The 27,097-nt window shown below is 49.4% G+C and overlaps 11 protein-coding genes across 11 annotated transcripts; 5 read left to right on the forward strand and 6 right to left on the reverse strand.

The window, feature by feature from the left end:
• Positions 1-305: 305 nt before the first annotated feature.
• On the forward strand, positions 306-2,179 carry POJ06DRAFT_53948 (trypsin-like cysteine/serine peptidase domain-containing protein). The gene is made up of 3 exons (XM_056191179.1): positions 306-434; positions 484-1,286; positions 1,339-2,179. Exons 1-3 carry the CDS (start codon positions 371-373, stop codon positions 1,915-1,917), a joined length of 1,446 nt encoding a protein of 481 aa, XP_056046141.1. The 5' UTR covers positions 306-370; the 3' UTR covers positions 1,918-2,179.
• Positions 2,180-4,182: 2,003 nt separating this feature from the next.
• Positions 4,183-7,792, forward strand: POJ06DRAFT_53981 (Gde1p). Its single transcript, XM_056191181.1, has 2 exons — positions 4,183-4,392; positions 4,444-7,792. The coding sequence occupies exons 1-2, from the start codon at positions 4,309-4,311 to the stop codon at positions 7,477-7,479; spliced, it is 3,120 nt and encodes a 1,039-aa protein (XP_056046142.1). The 5' UTR covers positions 4,183-4,308; the 3' UTR covers positions 7,480-7,792.
• A 78-nt stretch (positions 7,793-7,870) lies between these two features.
• POJ06DRAFT_265556 (Cda1) lies at positions 7,871-8,979 on the reverse strand (the record flags this gene model as incomplete). Its single annotated transcript, XM_056189086.1, has 4 exons — positions 7,871-8,451; positions 8,503-8,540; positions 8,596-8,647; positions 8,700-8,979. 4 exons carry the CDS (start codon positions 8,977-8,979, stop codon positions 7,871-7,873), a joined length of 951 nt encoding a protein of 316 aa, XP_056046143.1.
• A 395-nt stretch (positions 8,980-9,374) lies between these two features.
• On the reverse strand, positions 9,375-13,977 carry POJ06DRAFT_245371 (AAA domain-containing protein). Its single transcript, XM_056186641.1, has 7 exons — positions 13,830-13,977; positions 13,721-13,736; positions 13,557-13,661; positions 12,540-13,481; positions 11,569-12,491; positions 10,242-11,517; positions 9,375-10,188 (listed from the first exon to the last, which is right to left on the reverse strand). Coding segments are annotated over exons 1-7 (3,966 nt in total). The 5' UTR covers positions 13,832-13,977; the 3' UTR covers positions 9,375-9,486.
• A 78-nt stretch (positions 13,978-14,055) lies between these two features.
• POJ06DRAFT_245373 (Krr1p) lies at positions 14,056-15,292 on the forward strand. The gene has a single exon (XM_056186642.1). The coding sequence runs from the start codon at positions 14,172-14,174 to the stop codon at positions 15,156-15,158; it is 987 nt and encodes a 328-aa protein (XP_056046145.1). The 5' UTR covers positions 14,056-14,171; the 3' UTR covers positions 15,159-15,292.
• A 172-nt stretch (positions 15,293-15,464) lies between these two features.
• Positions 15,465-16,744, forward strand: POJ06DRAFT_245374 (ubiquitin-conjugating enzyme/RWD-like protein). The gene is made up of 4 exons (XM_056186643.1): positions 15,465-15,824; positions 15,909-15,998; positions 16,052-16,287; positions 16,334-16,744. Exons 1-4 carry the CDS (start codon positions 15,702-15,704, stop codon positions 16,422-16,424), a joined length of 540 nt encoding a protein of 179 aa, XP_056046146.1. The 5' UTR covers positions 15,465-15,701; the 3' UTR covers positions 16,425-16,744.
• POJ06DRAFT_245376 (INO80 complex subunit Ies4-domain-containing protein) lies at positions 16,745-17,957 on the reverse strand. Its single transcript, XM_056186644.1, has 2 exons — positions 17,542-17,957; positions 16,745-17,491 (listed from the first exon to the last, which is right to left on the reverse strand). Exons 1-2 carry the CDS (start codon positions 17,769-17,771, stop codon positions 16,882-16,884), a joined length of 840 nt encoding a protein of 279 aa, XP_056046147.1. The 5' UTR covers positions 17,772-17,957; the 3' UTR covers positions 16,745-16,881.
• An 80-nt stretch (positions 17,958-18,037) lies between these two features.
• POJ06DRAFT_245378 (CTLH/CRA C-terminal to lish motif domain-containing protein) lies at positions 18,038-20,295 on the forward strand. Its single transcript, XM_056186645.1, has one exon. The coding sequence runs from the start codon at positions 18,229-18,231 to the stop codon at positions 20,122-20,124; it is 1,896 nt and encodes a 631-aa protein (XP_056046148.1). The 5' UTR covers positions 18,038-18,228; the 3' UTR covers positions 20,125-20,295.
• Positions 20,296-20,675: 380 nt separating this feature from the next.
• Positions 20,676-22,399, reverse strand: POJ06DRAFT_54036 (uncharacterized protein). Its single transcript, XM_056191182.1, has 2 exons — positions 20,930-22,399; positions 20,676-20,879 (listed from the first exon to the last, which is right to left on the reverse strand). Exons 1-2 carry the CDS (start codon positions 22,303-22,305, stop codon positions 20,846-20,848), a joined length of 1,410 nt encoding a protein of 469 aa, XP_056046149.1. The 5' UTR covers positions 22,306-22,399; the 3' UTR covers positions 20,676-20,845.
• Positions 22,400-22,843: 444 nt separating this feature from the next.
• POJ06DRAFT_54051 (uncharacterized protein) lies at positions 22,844-24,729 on the reverse strand. Its single transcript, XM_056191184.1, has one exon. It carries the CDS (start codon positions 24,636-24,638, stop codon positions 22,929-22,931), a length of 1,710 nt encoding a protein of 569 aa, XP_056046150.1. The 5' UTR covers positions 24,639-24,729; the 3' UTR covers positions 22,844-22,928.
• On the reverse strand, positions 24,730-27,095 carry POJ06DRAFT_54050 (uncharacterized protein). Its single transcript, XM_056191183.1, has 4 exons — positions 26,683-27,095; positions 26,557-26,626; positions 26,329-26,489; positions 24,730-26,263 (listed from the first exon to the last, which is right to left on the reverse strand). Exons 1-4 carry the CDS (start codon positions 26,983-26,985, stop codon positions 24,821-24,823), a joined length of 1,977 nt encoding a protein of 658 aa, XP_056046151.1. The 5' UTR covers positions 26,986-27,095; the 3' UTR covers positions 24,730-24,820.
• Positions 27,096-27,097: the final 2 nt, after the last annotated feature.

Below are 27,097 nucleotides of genomic sequence, written 5' to 3' on the forward strand. Positions count from 1 at the left end.
CCCAACTTATAGCAACTGCAGTATGGTCCCCGAGGCTTGTCATGCGCAGGGAAACATTGGTAACGGTACGGGCGGAAGGATAAAGACGACGAACCGTACCGGGATACATACTCGAGAACACGCATGACGTACTTGCAGGAATCGACATGGCTTTCTTTAACGGCAGATTTTCGTTTACGACAGCGGCGTTGAAAGTCGTGGTTAAAGCGCCTGGCACAGGAACCGAAAGCGCAGCTGCTGTATCTGCCGTTTATGTTACTAAAGACGACGACGTCGATCCTGGGCTTGTATTTACAATGTAAGCACTTTCTGATTATAGTGATTCGTGAATGGTGGAGCTGATGGGAGTAGTTCATCCGCACTTGCGAGTATGACTGTGGTTACCGATCCCGATTGCCGGTTCTATATAGCGACCAGGCAGAGTTTAGGAGCAGGTAGTTGTATTCTGCCAAACTCTTACGGTTAGTGTGCTGACGTGGATAGATAAAATAACATGGACGCCCGTCGACTTCGTGACCACTCTTGGTTTCCCCACACTGAGCTGGTTTATCAACTCATTCACGACGTCTTCAGGATCAATGCAATTTCACCCGCCGTCAGCGGAAGGCACATCACCTGCTATAGGCGTTATATTTAAACCCCGCAAAAGAATTGCTACTGATAGGACATTCTTTGTCGCGAAGCCTATCGTAGGATCGGCGCTTACGATCGAAGGTGCGCCATTCGTGCTGGATAGCCCCGCCATGTTTCTGGGCTTCACCATAACCGGCACTGTCAGCTCTGTGCAGAATCAGACAGGCAACAATGAAGAGCGTGACACGAGCGGGAATAAGGGCGTGATATTGTGCGACGTGAGGTATTTAGAAGGCATGGAAGGCAGCGCGGCGTTGGGCCCCAGCGGCGAAAGCGTAGGCATCGTGGTCGGCTCGTTACGGAAATCGAACGGAGAAGGTGAGCTGACAGTAATATTTCCTTGGACTATGATTATTCCCGACGAATTCGCGAGACAATATCGGGAGCGCCCGACTGGCGGTGCGGCAATTGGAACGCCGACATTTGGCATCAAGGACGTGTCCGCGTCGGCTGATATCAAGTTTGAACGTCGATCTAGACCGAGGGCGGACATGTGGATGAAAGGTATCGTGTGTATCTATGTGCATGATATAGTTGGAAGACGGAGATCGTGGGGCAGTGGGATTGTGGTTTCGAAGTATATTATCGTTACGAATCGGCATGTCGTGAAGTCTGATGCAGTGCGAGCTGTTGTTGTGTTTCCGGACTCTAGTGTGAGCCTACAGTGTTTGGGGAATGGTGCAATGTTACTAATGACATGGATAGGTTTCCCGACAGGTGAGACAGATAGTGAGTCCAATTCCGAACATGGATATTGCGTATTTGGTTTTGGATGCATCGTATGACGACGCAGTGCCGGTAAACTACGCTTCAGACAGGCTACTTAGACAGACTGGTCACGTGACAAGCGTAGGATTTGGATTATATTCACCACAGTCACTGGGTGAGTTAGCGATGATGCCGCTTGTTTCGAACGGAACCATTTCGCAGGTCGTCAAGTTGCCGCTTTTACTGCACAGTAAGGAACCTGAGGTGGCGCTGATTTCGGTGTCAGCTGCGTGCTGGAACGGGGCATCCGGAGGCGGCATATTCACTCGGACATCAGACCGACGGCTAGTAGGCATGATTACGAGTAACGGCCGGGTTGATGAGACAGGCAAGATCTACCCACAGCTGGGTTTCATCATTCCATCGAATGTGATATTGATGGGATGGGAGGCAGTTAAGCGCGAGGGCGAAGTCCGTATGAATGACGCGGTAATTCGGCTATGGCGGATGCAGAGGACTCACAAAGATGTGCACGAAAAGATAGACAGGACCGGAAGAGCGACGGCAAAGCTGTAAGATATATGTAATAGATGAATGGAGACGTCTTCAGTATCACATAACTCTCTTTTTTTGTTCTCAAATGCAACGGCTCCGATTGAAGGATGCTGCATTCCAAATTTGGCTTTTGTGAATTCATCCTTAGACATGTCGTACTATTGCGTGCAAACTCATATATCTCGTCCGATCTCTGTTCTGATGTTGTCATTGCATTGCGCCGCGGGTCCTGATCCGAGACCAGCGTCAAGAGCACTCATGCTCGAACTCTTCCTGTGAATGTCTTCATCAATGAGACTACGAATGTCAGAACACATACAATAAATATTTGTATTCCAAAGTAAATGACTTACCATAAAGCTGCACGTGTGGTGATCTCAGGATCTTGATCCTCCTACTAAACGTCATTTGCTTTCAACCGCCCAACTCACAATTGATCACATCCGAGTCACATGTGCCCCAATCGCCAACCAATAAGTGTACTCGCGATTGTGATCACATACTAAACCCTAGCAAGAATGGCAACCCTATCGTCCCCAGAACCGGCCTATAAATTCGTTTGCCCGCCCGCGCCGGTGTAAAATTTTCTTTTTTCCTTAAGACAGAAAGTCAGCATCAATTCTTATATGGCTCTTGCCTTTTACCAGAGCCATCAGGGTACTGCTTTCAAATGTCTTTGTGCTTGTTTTTGGAACCTTCAGAAAATCTTCATGAGGTTTTCCCGTAGCTTGGTGTCGTGGCGGTGTGATTGTGTTGATGATGCCGTTAGATTGTCCTTGTGATGGCCGTATGGCCGTCTACGGTCGGTTGTACCAGAACATAACTAGAGAATATATATTTCCTGTCTGGTGCAATCTTTCCCTTTCCAATAAAGGGTAGTCGTATTTGAAGTAAACACTAAAACTGTGTCTAAACTTGTGCAGCTTAGGAACGAGCACGTTGTGCGAATGCTACTGATTAGCAATTATGTTGACTAGAGCCCGTCTGTAGTATCATCGTATCGCGAACCGCCGGAATCATGTACTATAAGCATTGTGGCCGAAAGTAGAAGCGCAGCCGATGTATCTCGATGCAACAATGTAAGACTAAGCCATGAATGGGTCACGATGACGGTTGGCCACACGGTGTAGCGCGACGTTTTAGACCGCGCACGCGATCTCGGGCTGACTGATTTCAGCCTAGTTACTAGTTATGTGAACTGTGAACAATTATTACGTAGCCAAATATCATTGTCAAAGGCGAAAAAGTTGCGAAATGTGCTTATGATACACAGACGGTCGGTTATTTTGAGGCCGAGCTCAGCACAGGAGACATGCCGAGGTGACCGCCGCACTGGCTGCAGGAATAATAATAGTAGCCGCTACTGTGCGCGCACACTATCATAGTAACGCGCACCACTCGGAGATTGCGGCTCGCGAGTAGCAATTAGGGAGATAGGTATGTAATAACATACAGTACCCTGGCGAATGACAAGGACGGGTGAGAGAAGGTGGACGAGCCTGGTAGCGAGGTCGACAAATGCGCGGCCACGGTCATTCCCTGTGGGCTGCCTGTGCCATCTCCATTGGCGGGCGCGTTTGGTTCCCCAGACAACCCTGCCCCTAATAATATGCGCACGCGCCTTGCGCACATGCGCCTTCAGCCGCGCTGCCTCTGCGGCAGTTAGTGCGCTATTTGCCGTTGTCAACGTGCACTTCGTGACCTTGTTCGTCGCTTGCCGAGCGTGATTAAACGGCCCGTGCTTCAGCTATCATAAGGGACCAGACTACCACAACACCTCGACCGAAGCCAACCGTATTAATGGCGACGGATGGTTGCTGCTCATCTGACGAAATCCCTCTTTTGCAATTACTAACCCTGCTACTCCGGTTTACAATTCTTGACCGCCGACAGCGAGTCCGCGATCTTAGTCTAATCGGCCATGAAGTTTGGCAAAAAGTACGTTCTGCTTAGTTCTTGGTTTCTCGGGGGATTTTACCCAGTAATTGGCTCTCCAGCTAACACTCAATCTTCTAGTTTACCCCGGAATCAAGTTCCTGAGTGGAGGTGTGTATATACCGGACTAAAACCTGTCCAGATCCCCGCAGGTCGCTAATATGACTCACTACAGCTCATACTACCTGAACTATAAATCCCTAAAGAAGCATATTCGTACTGCTCGGGCACGCGCTGCTACCGCCGGAGAGACGGACAGCCCCATAAGCGACGCGTACTTGACCCGTATGCCAATCCTTTTTCGTCAGCTGGAGTTGCCAGCATCAAGGTTTCAGGGGCATGTACTAACTACCACTACCAGCCTTCTTCTACTCGCTTGACCGCAACCTCGAGGCCGTGGATTCGTTCTACAATAAGCGATTGTCAGAGTGCTCTCGGCGACTGAAGGTCTTGCTCGACAGATTCGCCGAGAATGTCATGCCGGAGGATTTGGACCGGGATGATCTCGAGGATCTGGTGGGCGCGCTGCTCGAGCTGCGCAGTCAGTTGCGCATGCTCCAGGTGTGTACATCCTTGACGTGCAATTGGGCCGGCATCATACTAATAGAACAGTGGTATGCCGAGGTCAACAAGCGCGGGTTCGTGAAAATCTTGAAGAAGCTCGATAAGCGCACCGGCGTTAATCAACAGTCCCTCTACTTGGATTCCAAGGTCATGATTTTGCCCTTCGCGTCCGGCATCCAAGCTAATCAGTATATGGAGATTATCAACAAATGGCTGTCGAATCTTGCTCCTGACGAACTTAACGATCCTCCGAGATCACTGTCTCCGAGCGGTAATAATCTCAAGAGCAGCGCGGATACTGGCGTTTCGACAACGCCAACTATGGAGATTATGAAAGCAGCAGTTGCTGAAGACAATCTGGATGCATTAAAAGCAGTACTGGCAGAAAGCGGAGAGCCTGTCTCGCAAAAAACACTGTTATCTGCTCTGCAGAAGACGGTCGGCTCCAAGGCGTTGAAGTGTATAGAGTATCTCCTCCAGCGTGTGGATAACCTGACGGACTCATCAGACCTACGGGATCGGAACATCATCCACAGACATGTCGTCGCTCTCGGGCGGCAACGGTCCAATGCAGCGCCCCAAGGCGTTCGCAACCGAGAGTTGTTTGTCACACCGGCTGAGAACCCGGTCTCGACTGCACAGCTTACTATAGTTTACGGCAGTGACGGTGAGAATTCGACCGACGAGACTGCTGTCTTGAGGTTCATCCTCGACCACTTGAAGCCCGCGCAACGGACGACTTTGGCTGCCCGGGACGCGTACAAACGCAGTCCGTTGCACTACGCTGCCCAGTATGGCATGCGTCTGGTCACAGAAGTCATTATCGACTATTTAAAGAAATGGCAGCTCTTTGACAGTCTCCCTGGACTGGACGCTCCGGAGTGGGTCGACGCGGAAGGTCTGACGCCGTTCCATCTGGCTGTTATTGGCAAGCACCCCAAGACTTTAAAAGTCCTCCTTACGGCGACCCGAGGAATCCCTCCACGTGACTCATCCCACCTTTTGAGTCTCGCGGCAAAGTCGAATTACGCTGACATAATCCAGCTCTTAATTGATTCTGGTTTGGATGTTGATTATGCAGATGATGTGCTGGGCGAAACGGCGCTTTACGTCGCGGCCAAGTTTGGCCATTCCGAGAGTGCCGAGATGCTTCTCAAGCACGGTGCGAATACTGAGATCGCTGAGAACACGTACGGTTGGACGCCGTTATTTGTTGCGGCAATATATGGCTACTCTGCAGTTGTTGACATATTGATTGCAAACGGCAGCGACGTGGACAAGAACGATGGCTCAGGATGGACTGCTGCTGAGCACGCTTGCTTGAGGGGTCACCTCGACATCACGAAAAAGTTGCCTGCCAAACAGCCCCCCGGCCTAGATAGTATATCCCCACTCCAATCCGTCAGCGACATTGCGAGTACAGCTTCGGCTTCGGTGGATAGCTTGTTGTCGCTCAACTCGACCGCGTCTTCTAAACTATCGTCGTCGCCTAGTCTCGCTCCGTCGATTCCGCCCAGTCATGAGCCAATTAAAAGTTTCGGTCATCGATACTTGAAGAACAACACGAGCATGATTCTCGTCACTCTCGGTTCGACGGATACGCGGTCAAATGTTGTCCCCGTCCAGCTCGACCAGGTCCCGTTCTCGCGCGTGCACTCGACACAACTGGATACGGCACTGTCACTAGTTGTTTCTGCCCACAACGCCGAAGGAGAACCAACTGTGATAGATCTTCCGATCCAGGACAATCCATCGACGGAGCCGATTGTGTTCCAGACGGCTGATCCGTATAAAGTCCGGCTGTCCTTCGATATCGTGCCCACGTACGCTGGCAACCGAAACCAGATCCTCGGTCGGGCGGTCGCGATGCTCTCTACGATCAAGACGTCAGTCGGCCAATCTATCCGCAGCCTTCACGAGACAATCACAGTTCCAATCATCCAAGCGACGACGCTCGACGTCCTTGGAACCGTGAACTTTGAGTTCCTGGTCGTCTCGCCGTTCACGCATGCGAATATGACCATCGCCAAGACGTCCACCTACTGGAAATCACTAGCATCGTCCCGCGTGATTGGACACCGCGGTCTCGGTAAGAACTCTACTAGTCAAAAGAGTTTGCAACTTGGCGAGAACACTCTGCAGTCGTTTATTGCCGCCGCGAATTTGGGCGCAAGTTATGTTGAGTTTGACGTCCAGCTTACGAGAGACCGGGTGCCGGTAATTTACCACGACTTTCTTGTGGCAGAGACTGGTATCGATGTTCCGATGCATGCGTTGACGTTGGAACAGTTCTTGAGCGTGTCCGAGCGTCGCACGCCAAAGGCCCGGAGCCGCAATTCATCACCTAGGCGGGTGGACAACAGGAGCACTTCCAACGGCGTTGACACTGAACTCCCCAAGTCGGGGCGCCGCCCCCGCTCGTTGTCTCTAGAGATGGAGGAATCGGATTCGGAGTACAGCGAGCGTCTCAAGTTCACCCGGGACTTCAAGAAGAAAGGGTTCAAGGGTAATTCCCGCGGCTTAAGTATTCAGGCACCGTTCACGACTCTGGAAGAAGTGTTTAAGACATTGCCGAAGAACGTTGGATTCAATATTGAGTGCAAATATCCAATGCTTGACGAAAGTCAGGCCGAGGATATGGATGACCTCGCGATCGAACTCAATCAGTGGGTTGATTCGGTGTTGAAGGTTGTGTATGATCACGCAGGCGGTCGGGATATCATATTTTCCAGTTTCCATCCGGACGTGTGCGTGATGTTGTCCCTGAAGCAGCCATCGATCCCCGTCCTGTTCCTTACCGAATCCGGGACCGAGCCGATGGCCGACGTGCGGGCGTCAAGTTTGCAAGAAGCTATCCGATTCGCATCCAAATGGAATTTGCTCGGGCTTGTTTCGGCCTGCGAACCGCTTATCCTGGCACCAAGACTCATCCGTGCCGTCAAGGAATCAGGACTCGTGTGCTTCACTTACGGGACTATGAACAATGTGCCAGCGTATTGCAAGTTGCAGATGAATTACGGAGTGGATGCCGTCATTGTGGATTCAGTTCTAGCCGTGCGAAAAGGGCTGACGGCTGCGAGCTAGCCAGTTCTCAAGTTAAACATCAGTGGTAATAAATTCAATTAGGGATATAATTTGGTGGTTTATACTTGGCGTTCTTGCTTTTTTTGTATTGCTAATTGTAGTATATTCGTACTTCATTCGGTGTATATATATACATATAAGGTGGCGAGTGCATATGGCGGTCTCTTTGCATCATTGGCTTCATAATACTAGCAACAATGAAGATCTACATACACTTTTAGCATGGAATATTCATCAGAGTCGATATAAAGCAGAATTCATCAGTTGTCAAATGGCGACAGGGCCCGTTACTGGATGCCAGTTTACGCCCTATGCCAGATTCTAACAATAGAATATTGCGTAGCTCAACACTGTCAGACCTCTACAGGATCAGAACAGAACCGAACGTCAGTCAGCCGTACCACGCCGCACTGTCATCCTTGCAATTGGCAGCAGTAATATTCCCATTCCCCACAATATTACTAATTTCGATTCCCGCGTCCACGGATATCATAGTGTTGTCGTGCTCAAGCAGGATGCCGTGGATGTTGGCGGTCTTCCACACCTGAATCTGGTCGAAAATGTCGACAAGCGTGCGAGACTGGTCGGTCAACTTCCAATCGTTCGTGTCGAGGTCCCACACGATGACAGTCAACCCCAGTCGTTCTGCGATCATGCGCACGCGGTTATCGACGCCCCCGAACGGAGGACGGAAGTATTTCGGGATGACGCCGGCGGTCGCGTTCATGGCCCACGTCGCCCACTGCAGCTGGGCGACGATGTCGCGGTTCGACAGGCTCGGCAGATGTCTGTGCCCGTAGGTGTGTGAAGCGAGAAAGTGGCCCTCATAGTGCATTGCCCGGAAGACGTCCGGATAGACAACGACTTGGATGCCGAGGACGAAAAAGCTTGCCTTGTTTCCGGTCTTGTGGAGGTGGTGCAAAAGCGTCGGGGTGTCGGGGGTTGGGCCGTCGTCAAAGGTCTGGATAAGGTCTTGCGTTCGTTAGCAGCCATGGCGGCGGAGTAAGTTTGGACAATACATACAGTTGCAGTGTCGAATATCTTTCGGACCTACGCAGAGGCTATTTTTGCAACGTTAGTTGTCAGACGCCAGACGGTAACATATCGGCAACCTACTCGCAGTCAAAAGAGCATTGACTGTGACTAGTCACATTACACGACTGCTGAGCTGCTCCTGTATTACCATATAGACGTCACATGCTATATAACAAATCACGTACTGTATAAAGGACCTTCAGGGATACCGCTGAAATTGAAGTTCGTGCCGTTAACATATGGCGGAGATAGCCCTGGCCACCGATGAAGGCCCGTAATATCGCTCAGCCATTTCGGGAAATTCGCGCGTGGGTAGTAGAAGTCTTTCTGCACTGGTCCGAAGCATGAAAGGGAATCGGATATTGTGTTTGACGTGTTGGTGAAAGGTCTACTCCACGGTGCGTGGAATGACGCCATCGAGACACTGCAGAAGGTCGTGAGGACGGCGAGAACTGTAATTTTCATTCTGCGCATATGCAGTATTGTAGCAGAAATAGATGGCTGATAGGTTAATGGTGTCGGATAATGAAAACAATGCAGTTTGAATACTTGCAGGATATGTGAACGATGTGGTCAAGTTGACCGGCCGAAGTTGTCGTTCAGGTTCCCCGCCAACCAGGGGCTTCGACAATGTCAGATTAGGGTTACGAAAGTTTGTCGGCTGGATTTCACGTGTGGATTGCCTGACAAGCGTGACAAGTACGGCCCTAACCCTGAACGTTATTGGTTGTATGGCCCTGACGTACATGTGGCACCGGTGCAGCTTCATGATTACGATGGTATTAGAAGTTAGTGCAGGATTCGGTTATGATGTGCCAAATAGGACTGTCGAATTAAAGAGCCGCCAAGCTAAATGTGAACCTATTTCTGTTTGACTTTGATTTCTTAGCTAAACAAGACGTTACATGAATCCCTTTTCCAAACCCCATACCTTACGCCATCCTGCAATCTCATACATATAGGCGGCTAATCCTAAAATACTTCACTAATCTTCTGTCTTTCGATTTGAGATTTCTGTCTTTCGTTTCGCGAGACTCTGAAATAGTACTCGCAATAGTCTGAACCGTTCATATACCTCAGAAAGTCCTCATCATGAGTTATAACGATCAATTGGAAATTCCTCTGCGCACGTCTCGTGTCAATAATGCTTCCCAGACTGCGCGCAAGCGATTGCACATTCTCCTGATCTAAATTCGTTGTTGGCTCGTCTAGTGCAATAATGCCACAATTCACTCCGAAACATTCTGCGAGTGCGAGTCTGATAATGATACTTGCGAGCACTTTCTGACCTGCGCTGCAGCGGCCACGCATATCGAGTTCGACATCTTGCTTGACCATGCACACCCGGTAGTTGTAAGATCGATTGCCTTTTGCCGACTCATCGTCGGACCGAATTAGGATGGTGTCAACGTCAGTGCCGCTGTATGTCTTCTTCCACAGTTCGTCAATAATTCGGTTAATTTCTTCCATTTTCATGCCGTGATATTTCATAATCGCGCTGTCGAGGGCCTTGCCGTACTTGGCCAAGTCTTCGCTACTGGCTGTAGTTGTCTTGAGCTTGATGAGCGTCTCTCGGTAAGTGTCATGCACGTTCAGAAACTCCGTTCCCAATTCGTCCTCGTATCTCTTGAGCTGATCATCCATCTGCTTGATTTCACCAACTTTACTTCCATACTACCAAAAACAGTTAGTAATCGCAAACATATCATTTACTCGAGCGGACTTACGTCAGCGTTTAGACGAGCATGGTGGTTCCTTAGCATTTGCGCTTTTTTCTCAAACGCATTCCTTTCTTGGACGGCGTTCTTCTGTTCAAGCTCATGTATCCTGCTTTGCGTCTCCTCAATCCTATCACGTAGACTTCGAAGCAAGATGTTATCCGACATCTGACGCTCCTGCATACCGATACTAATAAGCTCCCTGTCTTGAAGGTTCGCCGTCTCCATCATTTGATCCGTTTCCTCGACAAGCTTTTTCATCCGATTCGCATATTTCTGTGTCCTCTGCTGCGCATGCGCTAGTCTGCTGTCACCCCCGTTGTAATCGTACTTCTCAATATCAGCATGAATGGCTATAAACTTCTGCATGCTTGTGTTCAAGTCAGCAACTTCCTTCATCTTTTCTGATTCGATTTTATTGAAATGGGCCCGGGTTTGCTCTAAGTCATGAGCGTGACTCTGTAAAAGTGGATCCATCGTGTTTATATGCGTCTTGACCTGCTCCATCTTGCTCAAAGTTTCTGCGGTTTCTTGTTTCAATTCTTCCACGCGAGAAACCAAGTCGTTCTTTGCCTGCAGCTTGTTTTTCTTATCGTTCAGTACGACCTTTTTATCCCGAACCTGATTCTCAAGGACGTTGATTTGACTTCTCTGAAGGTCGCGTTCATCTGTTATCCGAGTTAACTCCCTTCGATACTGATTCGCTAACCCGTTAAAATGCTGCCTTTCTGCCTCAATGTCATCCACTGAGCGGCCGATACCGCTATCACTCAGTTGGGACGTGTAGCTCTCAATTTCTAATTGCATGTCCAAGATCTCACTCGTGAATCGCACAATATCATTAACAACCTTACGCAGAGATTCTAGCTCACTCATCCGCCGTCTCACATCTTCAACCTCACCCGTCGCTTTCTCGACTTCCTGACCCGCTGTATCCAGTCGAGTCTCCAATTGCTCAAGCTGTACTGTGAGATCGGGAATCACAGCGTCAAGCTCTTGCATTTTTGTAACATGTGGAGCCGCCGCTCGGATTTCTTCTAGAATTTTCTCGCTTTCTTCTAGTCTGTCGACTAATTGTGACTTGTTTCCAAAGTACTCAATTTGTGCATCCATGAGCTCGCAGAATACTTCCAGTTCAGTAGACTGGCCCTCGTCGTCGCTGTCCTCGATTTCATCTCTTCGATCTTTCAGCGGACGGCGGCAGAGATTGCATTCATGTGTCTGCACGGCGTTGTCACGCGCCTTCCTGTAATAAGCGAGGATAAAATCGCATTGATTAAGATTCCTAAACATGGTCAGATTGCAAAACAGTATAAATATTTGATTCCTGTCAGACCTTCTGTCTCTCTCGACAGTCCTTTCCGCGTCTTGTAGACAATCTTGGAACGCCCGAGCGTAATCGGTATCGCCATTTGCAGGGCTCACGATATCCTGGAATAATTTCATAGACCGTTCCCTTTCCACACTCCTTTTCTGTAAATCGCTCTTAACAATACTATATCGCGTCTCAATATTAGATAGCTCCTTAGCGCAAGATTCGTGACTTCGCGTAGCTTCATTCAGAGCATCTTGCAATTTTTCCTGCGCATCTTTGAACTCTCTTTCAGCGGTATTTCGTTGTAGCTCCGCACCAGTATATGTCTTGAATCTCGTCCCATTTGTATTGATCAGCGCATTAAGCTGTTCAACACGACCATTTGAATTCTTGTGCAAGATGCCTAGGTTAACTCTCATTTCAGCCTGCTTGTTCGATCTGGTGAGTTCGTCGCTCACGGCGTCCAGTTTGCGTTCAACGTCCTTCAAATTGTCAGCTTTTTCGGTCTGTTGAGCTGTGAAATTCGCTTGCTCGAATGCCGCTCTCTGGTCGGCAAGTTGCTGTTCCGAGCTTTTTAGTTGCGATGTATGGTATACTATGTCCGCCTCTTCGACTGCTGCAGCATCAATCGAAGCTTGAAGTTTCCGGACATCATCCTGCCGTTTGTCGTTCGAGTTCTTTGAGAGTTTATACCTCATTTCATAGCTCGACTTTTCTTCTCGAATCTGCTGAATCTTGCTCTGGATACTGCCAATCTGATCTTCTGCTTCAGCTTTGTTACGCTGGACTTGATTTGTGCAGCTTCTGATCGTGGCCATTAATTTCTCGCGGAACGCGTCGATCTGTCGGCCGTCGGGATCCATAATACCGAACCCAGCGATATTGTGACGGTCAGCGATTTCTTTGACAAGGTCTTGACGTTTCTTGAGACGATCTTTATGGGCCTACTACACTTAGCTCTAGTAGATAGCCACTCAATACGTATTTATTACCTCTGCTTCAGCGTTGAGTTTTCCCTCCTGGACCAACGTATCGGAGTGCTTCGAGCGCACGTGAATCAACTCTTGCTTCGCCTTCTCGATAGTATTTCTCAACTCACGGAGCTCTTCTTGCCGCCCTTGAATATGTTGAGAGAATTCCCTCTTTTTCTTCTCCAATTCCTCATCTGAATCGTGGAGTACTTCAATAGTGTTTTCTAACTCCTTTGCCTGGTCATTTAGAGCCGTCAAATGAGCTCTTTTCTGATCGAGCTCGGACAAGACCTTCTGAAACTCCTGACCGGACTTAAATAACACGTTCAGCTGCCCTTCAACATGTTGCATTTCGTGACTCAATGTGGTAGCTTCCTCTTTAGTGCGCTCGATATCGCTCCTTAACTGATCAGCTCTAGCTCTAATTTTATCCGCCCGATCTTTATCGTTCTTGAGATGATCGACGTCATTCTGTAGCAACCGTATCTCTGTCGCGGATTCCTTTCTCAACGACTTAATAGTATCTAAGGCCTTCGTATACTTCAATGCCTCGAAAATCTCATCGAAACGCTTCTTCAAAACCGCAGGCTCACTCAACGGCCACAAACTTTCGTCCTGATGGCAGAATACTACATAATCCAAGATCGCCTTCGATACGCCCAAAAACTGCGGCAACTGCGCATCTAGTTCCGCACAGCGTGTGCTAATCGTCTCTCGCTGCCCGTCGTGCATGACAAGTAGCTGGCCGTCGAGAGTCTTGAATGTCCTAGTGGTCTTTTTCATAGTTAGTTGCATAGAGCGTGTGCAGATCATTTGCATGCCGTTCGTGCTCGTGAAGCCGAGTTTTACTTGGGCCATTACTTCTTTTTCACCAGCAATTCGCGGGTCGTGGATGAACGCGCCGCCTTTGTTTTGAGGAGGAAGGTCGCCTGTTGTGGCGTAACGCAGGCATTCGATGATGGTCTAATTACTCTTAGCATTTCATTCAGAATCTCAAGTACAGTTCAAACATTGTTCGGTTATAGGTTGAATGCGTACAGTCTTTCCGGAGCCATTGTGGCCTACAATAAGAGTCAAAGGTGTGTAGAAGTGAATCGTCTCGCGCTCAGCATTATCGAACGATCGCACGCCCTGAATCGAGAGCTACAGCGATAGCTTAGTTGTGAAATACAATAATTGCTTCAAAATTCGCTTTATCATACCTTCTGGATGCTTGACCTTCGTTAGAACTAGACGTTAGCTATACTCATTCTCTGCAGACATGGACACCGCGCCATTATCACATCGCGGTTGACTAGCAGCCGTACTTACATCTTCTGGAGAAGACTTGTGATTTATACCGTGTAAATCACCTACTCGAAGCTTACAAGTAACTCAACAACCTCTATGCGCACCCGACCAACGTAGGCAAGAAATCAAGATGCGGTTGGTGAATCCTGGGAGAATGGCATCACCATCACGGCATCGATTAAAGAACGCGTACTTTTCGCGCTTACAGTCGACAACACAACCCCCTCCTATTTGTTAGCACATCATCATCAAACTCTAACCTGCTAAAAGTCCCAACGAAATCTTTCTCACGACGCTTCAATTTTTCTTCCGCAGTTTGTCACATCGTGGTTTCATAACGATAGTCTCAGATTTACACAGGTCATGCCGTCAACACATAATAGGGATAAGCCTTGGGATGTCGCGACAATCGATAAATGGCACGAACCAGAATTCAAGCCAGAAGACAACCTCTCTGGCCAACCATTTACGGAGGAGTCCTCTTTCGCTACGCTCTTCCCAAAGTATCGAGAAGTCTATTTGCGACAAGTGTGGGGAGACGTGACACGGGCGCTTGAAAAAAAGGGCATCGCATGCGTGTTGGATCTCGTCGAGGGTTCGATGACAGTCAAGACGACGCTTAAGACGTATGACCCCGCCTCGATTTTGAAGGCTCGGGATTTGATCAAATTACTTGCGCGAAGTGTACCATTTCCCCAGGCTGTAAAGATCCTAGAGGATGATGCAATGGCGTGCGATGTCATTAAGATTGGGAATTTGGTTGGTAATAAGGAAAGGTTTATTAAGCGCCGTCAGCGAATCTTAGGACCGAATGGGAACACACTAAGGGCATTGGAGCTACTCACGCAATGTTATATTCTAGTCCAAGGAAACACCGTGGCTCTAATGGGTGGATATAAAGGATTAAAGGAAGCGCGGCGAGTAGTTGAGGATTGCATGAGAAATATTCACCCAATTTATCACATTAAGGAGCTCATGATCAAACGGGAGCTCGCGAAAAACCCTGAACTCGCAAATGAGTCTTGGGACCGATTTTTACCACACTTCAAGAAGCGCAATGTCCAGAGACGGAAACCGAAGGTGGTCAAGGAGAAGAAGCCGTATACGCCTTTTCCGCCTGCACAGCAACCCAGACAAGTTGATTTACAAATGGAGAGTGGTGAATATTTCTTATCAAAGAAAGAGAAAGCTCAGCATGCGGAAGAGAAGCGGAAAGAACAGCGAGAACAAAAGAAGGAGGAACGAAAGAAACTGCGCGAGAAGGACTTTGTCCCGCCGAAAGAGGATAATGAGAATAAAAGAAAAAAAGAGAAAAATCGTAAACGGAGGACTGATGACGAGGCTGAGTAGTGTTATTGTAGATGATTGGAGAATAGTTAGTGGCCATAGTATGCTCAGTAATGCACTTTTGACGTAAGGTCAGACTCATCTGGGGTACTACTCGAAGGACCCTTTCGCATGTTCCAGACTGTCGGGGCGCCCATCCAGTATAGTCCTTGTTAAATGTAGCTAGGGTTGTATAACCCTAATTAAGTCTCTAAAATGATCTCCAAGTTTGTTGACTCACATTTCCAATCCCTGTGGTCATACAAGGTTTCTACGGCAACTAGCTAAGCTGTGCTGTGTGTGCTGTTTGTGTTTCCATAATCGCCGTCCGCCAAGTCTCGAGTTTACCTCCTTTCCTTCCTGCCTAAACCGGACTAAAAGACTACGACCGATATTAGCTACGCTATAGACGAGTAGTATATTACTGCTTTGTTTATAATTATATATACATCTTTTTGGGTTTCCCGATCGTTTCGCATTCCCGATCCGCCCTGTCAACTTCAAGTCGAAGAAGTCTCGGTTCGACAACGTCACTTATCCGTCATTCCTACAACGTAGATAGTATCTATGGACTCTCAGAACACAGCTCCAGCTGCTTTTTCGTCACACAAGATGCAAGACGCGCCTGCTGCTATGATTGACAGTCACTCTGTGACGAAGAGACTGCAAAGTGAACTTATGCAGTTGATGGTAGGCTTATTCTCCTTGCGAGGGTTTTGGCTGACCGATTATCTGGCTTCTGGGTCGAGCGAGATGGTACTAATATTGAGACAGATGTCCAACGTTCCTGGAATAAGTGCGTTTCCTATCTCTGATTCGAATCTTTGCCAGTGGACTGGCACCATCTCGGGCCCCGAAGGCACCGTATGTCCTTGCTGATGGTTAGTTTTCAAGTGACCTGTATTAATTGCTACTAGTACTACGAGGGCCTTACTTACAAGATATCTATGACGTTCCCGCCGAATTATCCGTATCATGCGCCTGTAATCCGATTTGTCTCGCCAATGTGGCATCCCAACGTCGACATGTCCGGAAACATTTGCCTCGACATTTTGAAGGAAAAGTGGTCTGCTGTTTATAATGTCCAGACTATTTTGCTCAGCCTACAGTCTTTGCTGGGCGAGCCTAATAACGCATCGCCACTGAACGCCCAGTAAGTGTTACATCAGGATGCTAGAACGAGAACTAACGATCTACAGAGCGGCCGATCTGTGGGACGGTAATCCGGCTGAGTATAAAAAGCTTATGATGACGCATTACAAGGATATTGACGAGATTAACGATCAGTAATCACGAATACGGCAAAGACGGCACGACCATGGAGTGTGGGTGCATATGGGCAGGTGGTGTATTTAGAACTTTGTACATGTTCCCAAGAACATTTCTATATTCACTTTTTTTTGTGTTTAGTTCTGTCGTTGTTCTATTCCCCGTTGTCGCGTTTATGGTACATACTTGATTTGTTCGCGTGGATAATTGTTTCTGACTAGGATAAGTACTGGCGCCAGTTTGATTGTTGTATGATACAGGGACTATTATTGGATACAGTTTACATTATAAGCAGGATTTTGTATGTCTGCGCGACAGATACCGACGCTTTAAAACCATTAATTACTATCTCAATACAAGGCATTTCAATATCCAAATATCCCGACGCCATCCTACCTACCCTTTTGCTTATGCACAGTAAGGTTCTACCAGTATGATACATGTAATCGTCTCTGAAGCCAATCTCTGAAAGGTAAATCTACACTTCAAATTCGTCCAACGACTGCCGCAGTAGAATGGCGGGAAACCGCTGTGGTCCTTTCTTGGACGGTTCGTCGCCTTTGGTAGTATCTTTCGACCTGCCAGAAACTGTGTTTAAAGACGGGATGGTAATCGTAAGAGGTGGCGGTGCGGGAGGAGCGGACGGAATTGATGTCGCACTCTCGTCTTTCTTCATTTCGATCGAATCGGAACCCACGCTCGACTCTTTGCCCTCGTTCACATCAATCGCACTCTTAGCAGGACTTTCTCTTGGCCCTCCATACCACGTCACCACACTCCACTCCCACCCAGTAAAGCTCTGCAACTCAAGTGGGATCTTAGTCCATCTCCTACATGGCCTACCCGAACGATCGAGTGCACGCAATTGCGCGTTGATAGACCCTTGGTTTGCCTTCGGACCGAGCTTAGCATGAGGAGCGTGGTGCGAGGGTAATTGTGCTGAAGACGCGGTGGGAGTTGACGCGCCATTTGTGCCAGGGACGGAGGAGATTGCGGAATCAAATGGTGCTGGGGAGCCACTTAGCGCTGACAGTGGACGCGTGGGTGGGTCAGACGGTGCTATAAACGGCGAAGACGGGGTATCGGGACTATTTCCATCATTAGAGTACAGTCGCAGCTTCCGTAGCACAGGGCGTACCGTTTCTTCTTCTTCCTAGCGCCTGCCGCACCCCCAAATTTGCGCTTGGCGGCGCCTGTGCCGATATCGGATGAAATGCCTGGCGGAGGTGTCGGTGGTGCGAGTGGCGATGATGGTGGAAGCGGGGAGGAGGCATTGGAGACTGCGGCCGAGGCGGCCATCGCCTGCTCTTGCCGGGCAAGTAGCTGGGGATTGATCTTTAAGACGACGGAGCGGGATTGTCTGGACATTGATTGTAGTCGCCGTAGTAGCCTTAGTTGGTACTGTTGTTGGAATTTTAGTGTGTGCTATATAAGAATTTGGAGAGGATGGGACAGCCTTTTCAGAGGGTCCACCAGCAGCTAATTACAGTCTCCGTTATGTGGGCAGTTTCCTTGAAACGCGGTGCGCTGGCATTTGCCGGCGTTGTGCTAACTGACACGCAGTTGCGACTTAATGCTCTATCTAAAGTAATACATTTGATTTATTACATATACGCCAATACGTTTGCAGCACAAGCTACGAGCCGCAACGATCGAACTCCCAGTGACCGAGCTCACGGGCTCCGTTGTCTATCACTTCATTTCATCTATCTCAGTCACCAACAGCATCCAGCTCGCTACCAACCGGCCGACGAATAGAAGCGTATTTGATACCGGCCGTTATTGGTCTCTGTACATACTACAATTACCGCAAAGAAGCAGCGCCATGGCCTCGTTCTTGCACGTCCCCGCGACCAAGAGTCACAACTCCTCCTTTACGACGGTAGTTGCGCCTGGTCTCGCCGACCGTCCCGCAAACGAGTACTTCGTACCGAAATACCTTTCATCGACTTGTTACGCCGACTGTGTCGCAAACTCTGCCGTCGCGGCTCAGTTAGCATCAAAACGCGCCGCGCAGGCGACCGGATCGCCGGGGCTGTCTGCCGCATCGTCACGGTCCACTTTCGGTCTGTTCGACGGCCAGACCACACCGCACCTCTACAGCTATTCTGATCTGTCAAAGCACTCGCCTCTTCCGCCGGGCTTGCCAGGATTCCAGGCATATGACTTGCAAGAGAGCAGTTTAGCCTCAGCCGAGGACGTTCCCCCGCATCTACCGTCGTGCTGGAGCCCTGAGGGCGTTTCGCAATCAATGGAAATTTTCGGAGACATGCTCGAGGTCAAGTTTGCGGGACCGCCAGCCAAAGGTAACGAGCAAGAGGCCGCCGCCGTCCGCGCGAACCACCCGATACCTCCACAATGCGGCCTCTTCTACTTTGAAGTCGAGGTTATGTCGCGTGGCAAGGATGGGTATGCATTTCCACTTCCACGAACTTCCACACACACGTTTGAGAGGGACGACCAGATTGTTAACGAACGTAGCTTCATCGGCGTCGGTTTCTGCGGGCCAAAGGTTCAGCTCAACAAAATGCCCGGCTGGGTCTCCGACTCTTGGGGATACCACGGCGACGATGGCAACACTTTTGCATGCCAAAATAGCGGAAAGCAATACGGCCCGACGTTCTCTACCAACGACGTGATTGGGTGTGGCGTTAACTTTCGAAATGGCACCGCGTTTTACACGAAGAATGGGATTGCTTTTGAGACGGCGTTTAAGGATCTTAAGGGCACGCTGTACCCCGCAGTTGGCATGCGAACGATCGGAGAGCATATTCGCGCGAATTTCGGACAGAGGGAGTTTGTTTTTGATATCGAATCGTACATGCGGGAAGAAAAGGCGAAAACTTATAAGCAAATTCACACGTTTCAGCCACCGCTGGAGTTATTGGGTGGGAAAGATTCTGCGACTGCGGACACTGCCATCACGCAGTCTATACATAAGCTTATTTCCTCATATCTTGCGCATAATGGGTACGTTGACTCTGTTCGTGCGTTTCTTGGGGACGTACAGAAGGAGACCAACGCGTTTTCGGCGCCGAAAGGTGTTTCCTATGGAGATGTGAACGGAGAGGAGAGTGAAATTGCGGAGGACGTTGAAGCAATTAATCGGCAAAAGATCCGGACTGCCGTGCTGGAGGGCAATATTAATCGCGCGCTGAAGCTTACGGAACTTTTTTTTCCCAAGGTGTTTGAAGAGAATCCAGAAATCCTTTTCCAGTTAAAGTGCCGGAAGTTCGTCGAATTGATGCGGTCATGTGCGTTAGCGAAAGAAGAATCAGAGTACACTGACGACGACGAAATGCCGGATATCTCGAAGGATGACGAAGATACAGACATGCTCGACGGCGAAGCGCCAGCCAAACCAAACTTGGCTGACCTCCTAAATGAGGCCCTACGGTACGGCCAAAATTTGCACGAATCTTACCGCAACCAAACGTTGCTATCATCGACTACGGATGTGCAAAAGGCTTTGAACGATATCTTTGCATTGATGGCGTACCCGGACCCGATAAATTCGCCCGTCGCGTACTTACTTGCAGAAGAAGGCCGGGCACCGGTCGCAGAAGATCTAAATTCCGCGATTCTGGTAAGTCAGGGAAAATCGTCCGTCGCGCCGTTGGAGAGATTGATTCAGCACACTACGATGCTGATGCGCGAGTTGGCTGAGCAGGGCGGTCAAAGCGCGTTTGTTAATGTCCAGCATGATTTCTTGGCGCCATAGGTGTTTTTTGCTTTGTTTTGTTATTTTTGACATAAGTTGGGTCATGTAATTTGTTATATGCGGTTTGACGGGTTACAAATTTGTTATTCGGCGATGAGTCAGGCAGTTCATTTGACTTTATTATGTACGTATCTTCTTATATAATAATTACACCATTTTCTGTAATTTCATGTTGCATAATAGTCGGTACGCACTGTAGCAAAATTTATTTCGTGAAGAACTTTGCAAACAAAAAATCATACATCCCAAGTCCTGTAAACAACCCAATTTTTTGTAAAACACATGTACTACGCCCATTTATCTTGTCAACCCACCATCGTTTTCTTACAAAAATAGGAAAGAACCGTAAACCTTCACAGTATATATATATATATAACGACATAGACAAAACCTTTTAGATGAAGTCCTATTCTTATGTGCACGCTAAAGGTACCACCACAAGAGCGCACGGTAATTTATGAAGATGAAAAAATGTGAAAATACCCAAACCTTTGCCTGGTAGACGTTGACGTTGACCGTAAATTACAGACAGACCTACTTAACCCAATCGAAGAACGAGCGTGCCGAATGTAGAAAAAGAAAATGTACAAGTAAAAATGTTAAGGATCCAGTAATGTATAACAAATATGAAATCCCCGTTTAGCTGAAATATGAGCGACGCCGAAGAGATAAAGTTAGCGAGCGCCATATTGTGTAGACAAGCGTGCAAGTATAGATGTCATTATGACACGCTATGTGTGTGCGAGTGTCGGCTCCTACGATTGTTAGCATACACTGTAATAAAACAATCGAAGAACGTACGTACTTGCTAGACGACGACCCAAGAGTTTTCTTCTTGAGACTCTTTGACCAGCGTAATCCGCATGCGTTGCACAGCGTCTTCGGACCTTGTGGACCTTTCCGCCACTCCGGGCTGTCAAGAGTGCCGCATTCTGTGCAGACGTATTCCTTGTCGTCCGACACTTTTGGCTTCTTTGTTGGTTTATCAGCATTTCCATTGCTAACGCTGAGTTTGCCACGACCTGTTGGCGACAGCAACGGGTACGCATTGTACGTGTCGGTCGACACACTCGAAACGGACGAGTCTGACGAGGTCGACTTCATACGCGCATTATCTTTGCTCGCCACAACGATTGCATCACCAGCCGAATGCCTCCGCAGCCTGGCCGAGTCAGATTCGAGAAACCCCGGCTGGAGAGTCTGAAACTGCATTGGATCATTGGCGGCATTCGACGACAATATCGCGGACGGCGAGATCGTGTCTGGACCCCTCAGATTGGCCAGCATCTGCTTGAGCCGGATATTCTCGATCTTGTGCTCGAGGAACGAGTCAATGAGCGCAGAACTCTTGGTCCGATATGGCCTTGCGGTCAGGAAAAAGCATGTGCAGTCCCGGGACTTGTTCAGCCGCAGTTCCTTCTTGGAGACGTGTGCATTGCCATCTGTGTTGAAATGCGCACGCCCTACGACTTCCACGAGGATGCATGTGCCGTCTGCGCGTTTGAATCGACAGATGATAGACACATGAGCTTCGTCAGAGTCCGGATCAACTCCGTGCGTGGCGGCTCGGTTGAGTTCGCGCGTAAAGTACTCGACGTCGTCCGGTGCAACGTACTCTGCCACGAACTTGTCCGTAAATTCTGTCTGGGAGTATCCGAGCATCTGGACGACGGCGGGCGAGACGAAGAGAACCTTGCCGTGCGACGAGAGGACGTGCTGCATGTCGGGGGTGTCCTGCGTGAGGCGGTAAATCTGGGCCGCTGGAGAAGTGGTCGGCTGGACCGAGAACTGCGGCAGCTGTTGTTGAGACACCGGCGGCGACGCGGACGAGGACGAGGACGGGGTCTCGAGCTGCATGTTGGGCTGGAAATTCTGGAACGGAAGGTCGTCTTTGAGCGCAGATTGGTCGCCCCAGGCATCGTCCGTGATTTGCGGGTTCTGGGCAGTATGTGTAGGTTGGATGAGGAGTTGCATGTGGCTGTACGAGTCCGACAGCGGCACGGACGACATCTGACGCGGCTTCTGATGGATTTCGCTTTGCGGATCAACAGCAGTCGAGACGGACACGATGGGGTCGTCGTGGTAAAGAGCTGCGTCGTGGACGAACGAGTCCACTGCGACCGGGTCAACAAGGTCGAGGTCCGGGTACGCGGTGGCGAGTTCGTGGGCAAACAAATCCATGGCCCGGAAGCAGCGAGCAGCGACTGACGCTGCCTGAGAGTACAGTAAGTAAAGTAGAGTAGAGAGTGGTTATAGTAGAGTAGAGCGATGAGAGCAGAATATGGTGAGCAGAGCAGGGTTCTTGAAGCACGCACACCCAACGCACGCTTGACTAATCTGTCCACCTCTCTCCGCACAATGCTAGTCCGCATACGAAAAAATTTGTATTTTATCTGGACTAGCTTCTACAGACATAGTTTAGGTGTGGTGGCCAATCTGCATCCACTGCACCGCTTCACGTCCATGCTCTCCACTTCCTCTATAATCTGCTTTTATTACACTCTGCACAATTAATTACATTTACTATTATCTCGTCGCAATAGTTGATTTTTTATTGATTGACGTTACAGTGTTACTGCGCCTAGTCACTGCAAATGGATTCAACTCGGTGGGGTCAATCCAAACCGCCGGTTGGTTCACTCCGCTGCACGCCAAACCTAAGAAACTTATTAAAGCTTAACCTAACAGGTACAAGCCCCGTTTCCGCTGACACTTCAGCAGCTTGTAATCGATATTAAAATTGAGTATATAGTTATATCATATCTACCATGCGTAACTATCAACAGAACGCCTTCCAATGTGCCCTACGAATCTCTCTTGTCCAACACTTTCTTGTGCTCGTGTTTCAGCAACCCGATCTCACCCGCCGCTGCCGCCGCGTTGAACACGGCTTCACGCTCGTCTCTCGCGTCTTTCTCATAGGACAGCTCCAGCAGCTCGTGCAGCCGCAGCACTGCCTGCCTTCGTAGCAGTCCGATCCGGTATCCGCGCGCCAGACTCAACAGCCCGCCGAGGATCTCGACGTCCCAGGTCGGGTGGAGCGTGCCCGTGTACAGCCACTCCACAAGCGCCGCGACAACCTCATACCGTTCCGGAATAAATAGCACTCTGCTCTTGTCCTCCACCCGCATATTGCCTCGCATACTGCCATTGACTCCCGGTGCCGACGCACATAATGAGAGATAGTACTCTCCCCATCGTGTCTCTAGTATCTTGCTCAAAACGCCAATCCTCTTCGTCCGCGATGTAAAGGTCATACCGCCACCATCCTGTCGCGTCTCAGCGCTATCCTCATCCTCTCGCTTGCTATCAAAACAGATAATCTCCATATCAGCCAGTCCATCCCGCATAGCCTCCCGTCCCAACTTATGTCCCGCGAGCGAGAATGCGACGCCGGAGTCCGCTGCGTTTGCAAACACACCGTACCCTGCGACTTCGATTTCCAACACGTCCGTAAAATTCGTTATGCGGTCGTTGTAGTCTTGTAATAGTGACGTGCTCGTCTTACGGGTGCCGAGTAGCACGTGTCTGGCCGTCTCGGTGCAAAAGAAAGATGTATTCCAACTCGAACTCGACACGATCGACGGATCCTCGTACTCCAGCTTAGTCCACAGCTTAGTCCGCATGTTATACGCATGCACGGAATATTCCTGCTTCTCGATATTCAAAAATGTTCCCCCGATAATAAGATTATCTCCCACTACTCCGCCGGTAGGAAATCTCAGAAATGGCGGACCGTCCGTCATGTTTATCGGAACCTTCGAAAACCCCAAGCTCGGAGGCGCAAGCAGATCAAGGGTAGTCTCTGGCACGCCGTCAAAGTTTGAGTTTGAGTACAAGTAGATTGAGCTCGCGGCCATCACAGCCGCCGGGGCGGTTTGTCGAGACGTTGTTTGCTGAGCTGTGGAGATCGGGATCAATACTGACCGGTATGATCCGTATCCCGTCACGTACCGACCGTCAGATGGAATTGCGCGTGGTCGAGCCCACGCGTCGCGTCGGACATCGTAGACTGCAATGTCGCCAATGTAATGGTTGTCCACGTCCTGTCCACCCAGTAGCACAATTGCATTCCCACACACGGTCGCGCAGTGTGCCCATCGCGAAGCAGTCGGCATCTCATGATGCGCAGGTGGTAAAAGCGACCATCGCTTCCTCTGCAAATCAAAGCACCACAGCTCGCTCGCAGTTTTCGCATTGGCGGTCATCCCGCCGAAGACAAACAGCCTTTCGTCGCAGTATGACATGGAGTGGAAGTACCGACCCGATGGCCCATCTTCAACGACAGCCACGACGCCTGTTTCTTCATTCGAGGCCAAATACACCTGCGTCCACTCATAGCTTCTCAGATCAAGAATGTAAAGTGCAGTCGACAGCGTGTCTTTCTTTGCGTCTTTCCCGCCATGAACAAAGATGCGCGTGCCGTGTCTTGTCGTTGCAGGACCGATCAGCTGTGGCGGCACGGCGCCTGTAAGTCGGTGGACTGACGTGTGCAGCATCGCCGCAGACGCCATGCTCGATTGCGCTGGTGAAAGTAATCGCTGTGCTTGTCGGATACGGATATCTCCACAGCTCGTGAGGCTGAGATGGGGTCAGCCCCAGTTGTACCTTTGATGAAATTCACATACACGAACCCCTTACGAATGCCACCTCAAGGTGCTATGATGATATCATTCAAATACAAAGAATACATGTACTACTCCAGCTTTTCAAATCTCTCGCGCGCCGACTCACGCACTCGTTTCACAAAGCCGTCGTAAGTACTCGGCATGCCTTCTTTCTCCGCATCTAACCGGCTGCCTTCTACTCCTAACCCGACACCCTGAGCATACATCTCCGGTTTTATTGGCTGTGATATACCGGACTCGTTAGCACCAAGTCCGGAGCCTGACTTCCAACCCATCTTCTCCAGCAGTTTGCTTCCTTTGCTACTAAACATGTCATCATCGGATTCTTCATCCACTTGTTCAACGGGTTCCTCCTTCGCCTTCGTGGCCACCTCGCTCTTGATATCCGGTCGTTTATTCGTCTGATTCTGGGCTACTCGACGCTCACGGGCCCGGTCTCTATAAGCATTCTGCGCCTTTTCCTTCGCCCTCGTGACTTTCAGCCTTGCCTTCTCGCACAGCTGCTCATCTGCGAGATTATGCTTGTGCAGCGCCGACAACCGTTCATGCCGATTGACTTCATCAAACGCATTAAACTTCCTCAGACAAAGCAAACACGCTGGCCGTTGTGCATCCGCAAACGATTCCTGGTACGCTGTGCTTTCCATGTCGTCTTCGTCCGTGCCCTTTTGTGCCGGCGTCCCGTGCAATTCAGCTTGTTTCTTTTGCCACCGTTGCAACTGCGGCGCCATTTTCTTCGACACCTGGACCACCTCTTTCTTCTTCCTTGGCTTGTCGTCCTGTATCGTCGCATTGGACACCGTACTCCTCGTCAACCTGCTTGAGCCCTCTATATCTGCGAAAAAGGCTGAAACGTCATCTTGTTGCGACGACGGTTCGACATAGACGCCCACATACGCGTTCTCGTCCCAGTACATTAACCGCGTACTCCCATTCGCTGCCAAGAATGTAAACAACTCGTCTGTATTTGTCGCGTACGCCGGGACGAAGACTCCAGAATGTATGAAACTGGCCGTCACATCCGCTCCGTCGATTGCAAATCTGTCGGCATTGGCCGTGTTGTCAGAGTCGGTAGAGTTTGGAGAGCAAGATGGAAATTGCTTATGAAGAAATTCGACGACTTTAGTGCAATCCGCCGCCGACGCGTACTCCACAAACGCAAAACTCCATGACGCCTTCGAAACTCTATCGCGTACTAGTAGCACACGTCTAAATTTCCTAAGTGCAAGTTCCGACATGGCTTTAGCAATATTTTCTTCGGTCGTCAATCGGTTTAAACCTCTGAGCATCAGGAACTGCGACGCGATGTCGCCGATGTCGCCGGATCCGTCGTTTTGTTTGTGGTGCAAGCGAATACTTGACGTTGGTGCTGTTCCTCCGATCGCATCTAGGCCGTCAGTACTTGCATCGCTATAGCTGATAACGCTTGCATTCACGTATGCAATCTCACCTTTCCGCGCCGCGAAACATTTATAACACTCCATCCTCCGCGGATAATTAACAATATCACACTACACTCGTCAATACCAAATGTCCATTCAAGTCGCAATCCAGGATAAGTAGACCATAGACATACGAATTTACATATCCACCCGTTGTCTCCCTCGTTCCTCTCCTTTGAATACGCAATACGAATGCGACTGGATTTGCACGTTATAGTCGGATAATTGTTTTCCACGAATGTGCACGCATCTTGCAGTTCCAGGAATCGGGCAAAGCCGAACCCGCGGCTGAGTTCTAAACGAATATTAGCACAGTCCTATAACACCTGGGGTGGGACATGGCACAAAGAAAGGGGACGTACTTGTATTGCGGTCACGAATTATAATGACTTTATCCACTTTCCCACCCAAGTTTGCTATCGTAGACAATAACTGCAATCGCAAAATCTATTAGAATCATCCCCATCAATTGCGATATAGGTACGAACATCAGTCTCTGCAAGATCTGGATCAAGCCCTTGTAACATCACATCGGTATTCGGCGTTCCCAACAAATCACCAACACGCTCCGGTGATACAGACCGCGATCGAGGACTTCGGCGACGCCTTCCGGAGCGAGTGTCAGAATCGTACCCATCGTCGCGGCGCCGTTTGTACCGTGGTGAGCGTGACCCAGAAGGAGATCGAGATCGAGATCGAGAACGAGATCGTGTCGGTCTGTCTTCATACTCCAATTCCCCGTAATCTCGTCTTTGTCCTCGCCGTGAGGCACCGCGGTAGTCTAGTTGCATGTCTGATCCTCTCTGAAGATCGCTGTGTATGCCAAAAAAAAGCCTGGACACTACTTGTATTCTTCCACTGTAAGACTGTGGATTGATGAGCTAACATTTATAGAATGGTAAA

The sequence above is a fragment of the Lipomyces tetrasporus genome (genome assembly GCF_029532465.1).
Source record: "Lipomyces tetrasporus strain NRRL Y-64009 chromosome Unknown POJ06scaffold_2, whole genome shotgun sequence".
Lineage (NCBI taxonomy): Eukaryota > Fungi > Ascomycota > Lipomycetes > Lipomycetales > Lipomycetaceae > Lipomyces > Lipomyces tetrasporus.

Excerpts from the sequence above, each read along its gene's own strand:
- POJ06DRAFT_53948 (XM_056191179.1), top strand. The coding sequence starts at position 371 with ATGACTGTGGTTACCGATCCCGATTGCCGGTTCTATATAGCGACCAGG. Across the intron at positions 435-483 it reads CAGGCAGAGTTTAGGAGCAG|ATAAAATAACATGGACGCCC; the intron begins GTAGTTGTATTC and ends TGACGTGGATAG. Across the intron at positions 1,287-1,338 it reads TTGTGTTTCCGGACTCTAGT|GTTTCCCGACAGGTGAGACA; the intron begins GTGAGCCTACAG and ends TGACATGGATAG.
- POJ06DRAFT_53981 (XM_056191181.1), top strand. The coding sequence starts at position 4,309 with ATGCCGGAGGATTTGGACCGGGATGATCTCGAGGATCTGGTGGGCGCG. Across the intron at positions 4,393-4,443 it reads GTCAGTTGCGCATGCTCCAG|TGGTATGCCGAGGTCAACAA; the intron begins GTGTGTACATCC and ends CTAATAGAACAG.
- POJ06DRAFT_245371 (XM_056186641.1), bottom strand. Across the intron at positions 13,482-13,556 it reads ACAATGGCTCCGGAAAGACT|ACCATCATCGAATGCCTGCG; the intron begins GTACGCATTCAA and ends AAGAGTAATTAG. Across the intron at positions 10,189-10,241 it reads ATGCTCGTCTAAACGCTGAC|TATGGAAGTAAAGTTGGTGA; the intron begins GTAAGTCCGCTC and ends TGTTTTTGGTAG.
- POJ06DRAFT_245373 (XM_056186642.1), top strand. The coding sequence starts at position 14,172 with ATGCCGTCAACACATAATAGGGATAAGCCTTGGGATGTCGCGACAATC.
- POJ06DRAFT_245374 (XM_056186643.1), top strand. The coding sequence starts at position 15,702 with ATGGACTCTCAGAACACAGCTCCAGCTGCTTTTTCGTCACACAAGATG. Across the intron at positions 15,999-16,051 it reads TCTCGGGCCCCGAAGGCACC|TACTACGAGGGCCTTACTTA; the intron begins GTATGTCCTTGC and ends AATTGCTACTAG. Across the intron at positions 16,288-16,333 it reads GCATCGCCACTGAACGCCCA|AGCGGCCGATCTGTGGGACG; the intron begins GTAAGTGTTACA and ends AACGATCTACAG.
- POJ06DRAFT_245376 (XM_056186644.1), bottom strand. The coding sequence starts at position 17,771 with ATGTCCAGACAATCCCGCTCCGTCGTCTTAAAGATCAATCCCCAGCTA. Across the intron at positions 17,492-17,541 it reads GCTAGGAAGAAGAAGAAACG|TCCCGATACCCCGTCTTCGC; the intron begins GTACGCCCTGTG and ends TGATGGAAATAG.
- POJ06DRAFT_245378 (XM_056186645.1), top strand. The coding sequence starts at position 18,229 with ATGGCCTCGTTCTTGCACGTCCCCGCGACCAAGAGTCACAACTCCTCC.
- POJ06DRAFT_54036 (XM_056191182.1), bottom strand. The coding sequence starts at position 22,305 with ATGGATTTGTTTGCCCACGAACTCGCCACCGCGTACCCGGACCTCGAC. Across the intron at positions 20,880-20,929 it reads CTTGGGTCGTCGTCTAGCAA|GAGCCGACACTCGCACACAC; the intron begins GTACGTACGTTC and ends TAACAATCGTAG.
- POJ06DRAFT_54051 (XM_056191184.1), bottom strand. The coding sequence starts at position 24,638 with ATGGCGTCTGCGGCGATGCTGCACACGTCAGTCCACCGACTTACAGGC.
- POJ06DRAFT_54050 (XM_056191183.1), bottom strand. The coding sequence starts at position 26,985 with ATGCAACTAGACTACCGCGGTGCCTCACGGCGAGGACAAAGACGAGAT. Across the intron at positions 26,490-26,556 it reads AATTCGTGACCGCAATACAA|AACTCAGCCGCGGGTTCGGC; the intron begins GTACGTCCCCTT and ends ATATTCGTTTAG. Across the intron at positions 26,264-26,328 it reads ACGGGTGGATATGTAAATTC|TGTGATATTGTTAATTATCC; the intron begins GTATGTCTATGG and ends TGACGAGTGTAG.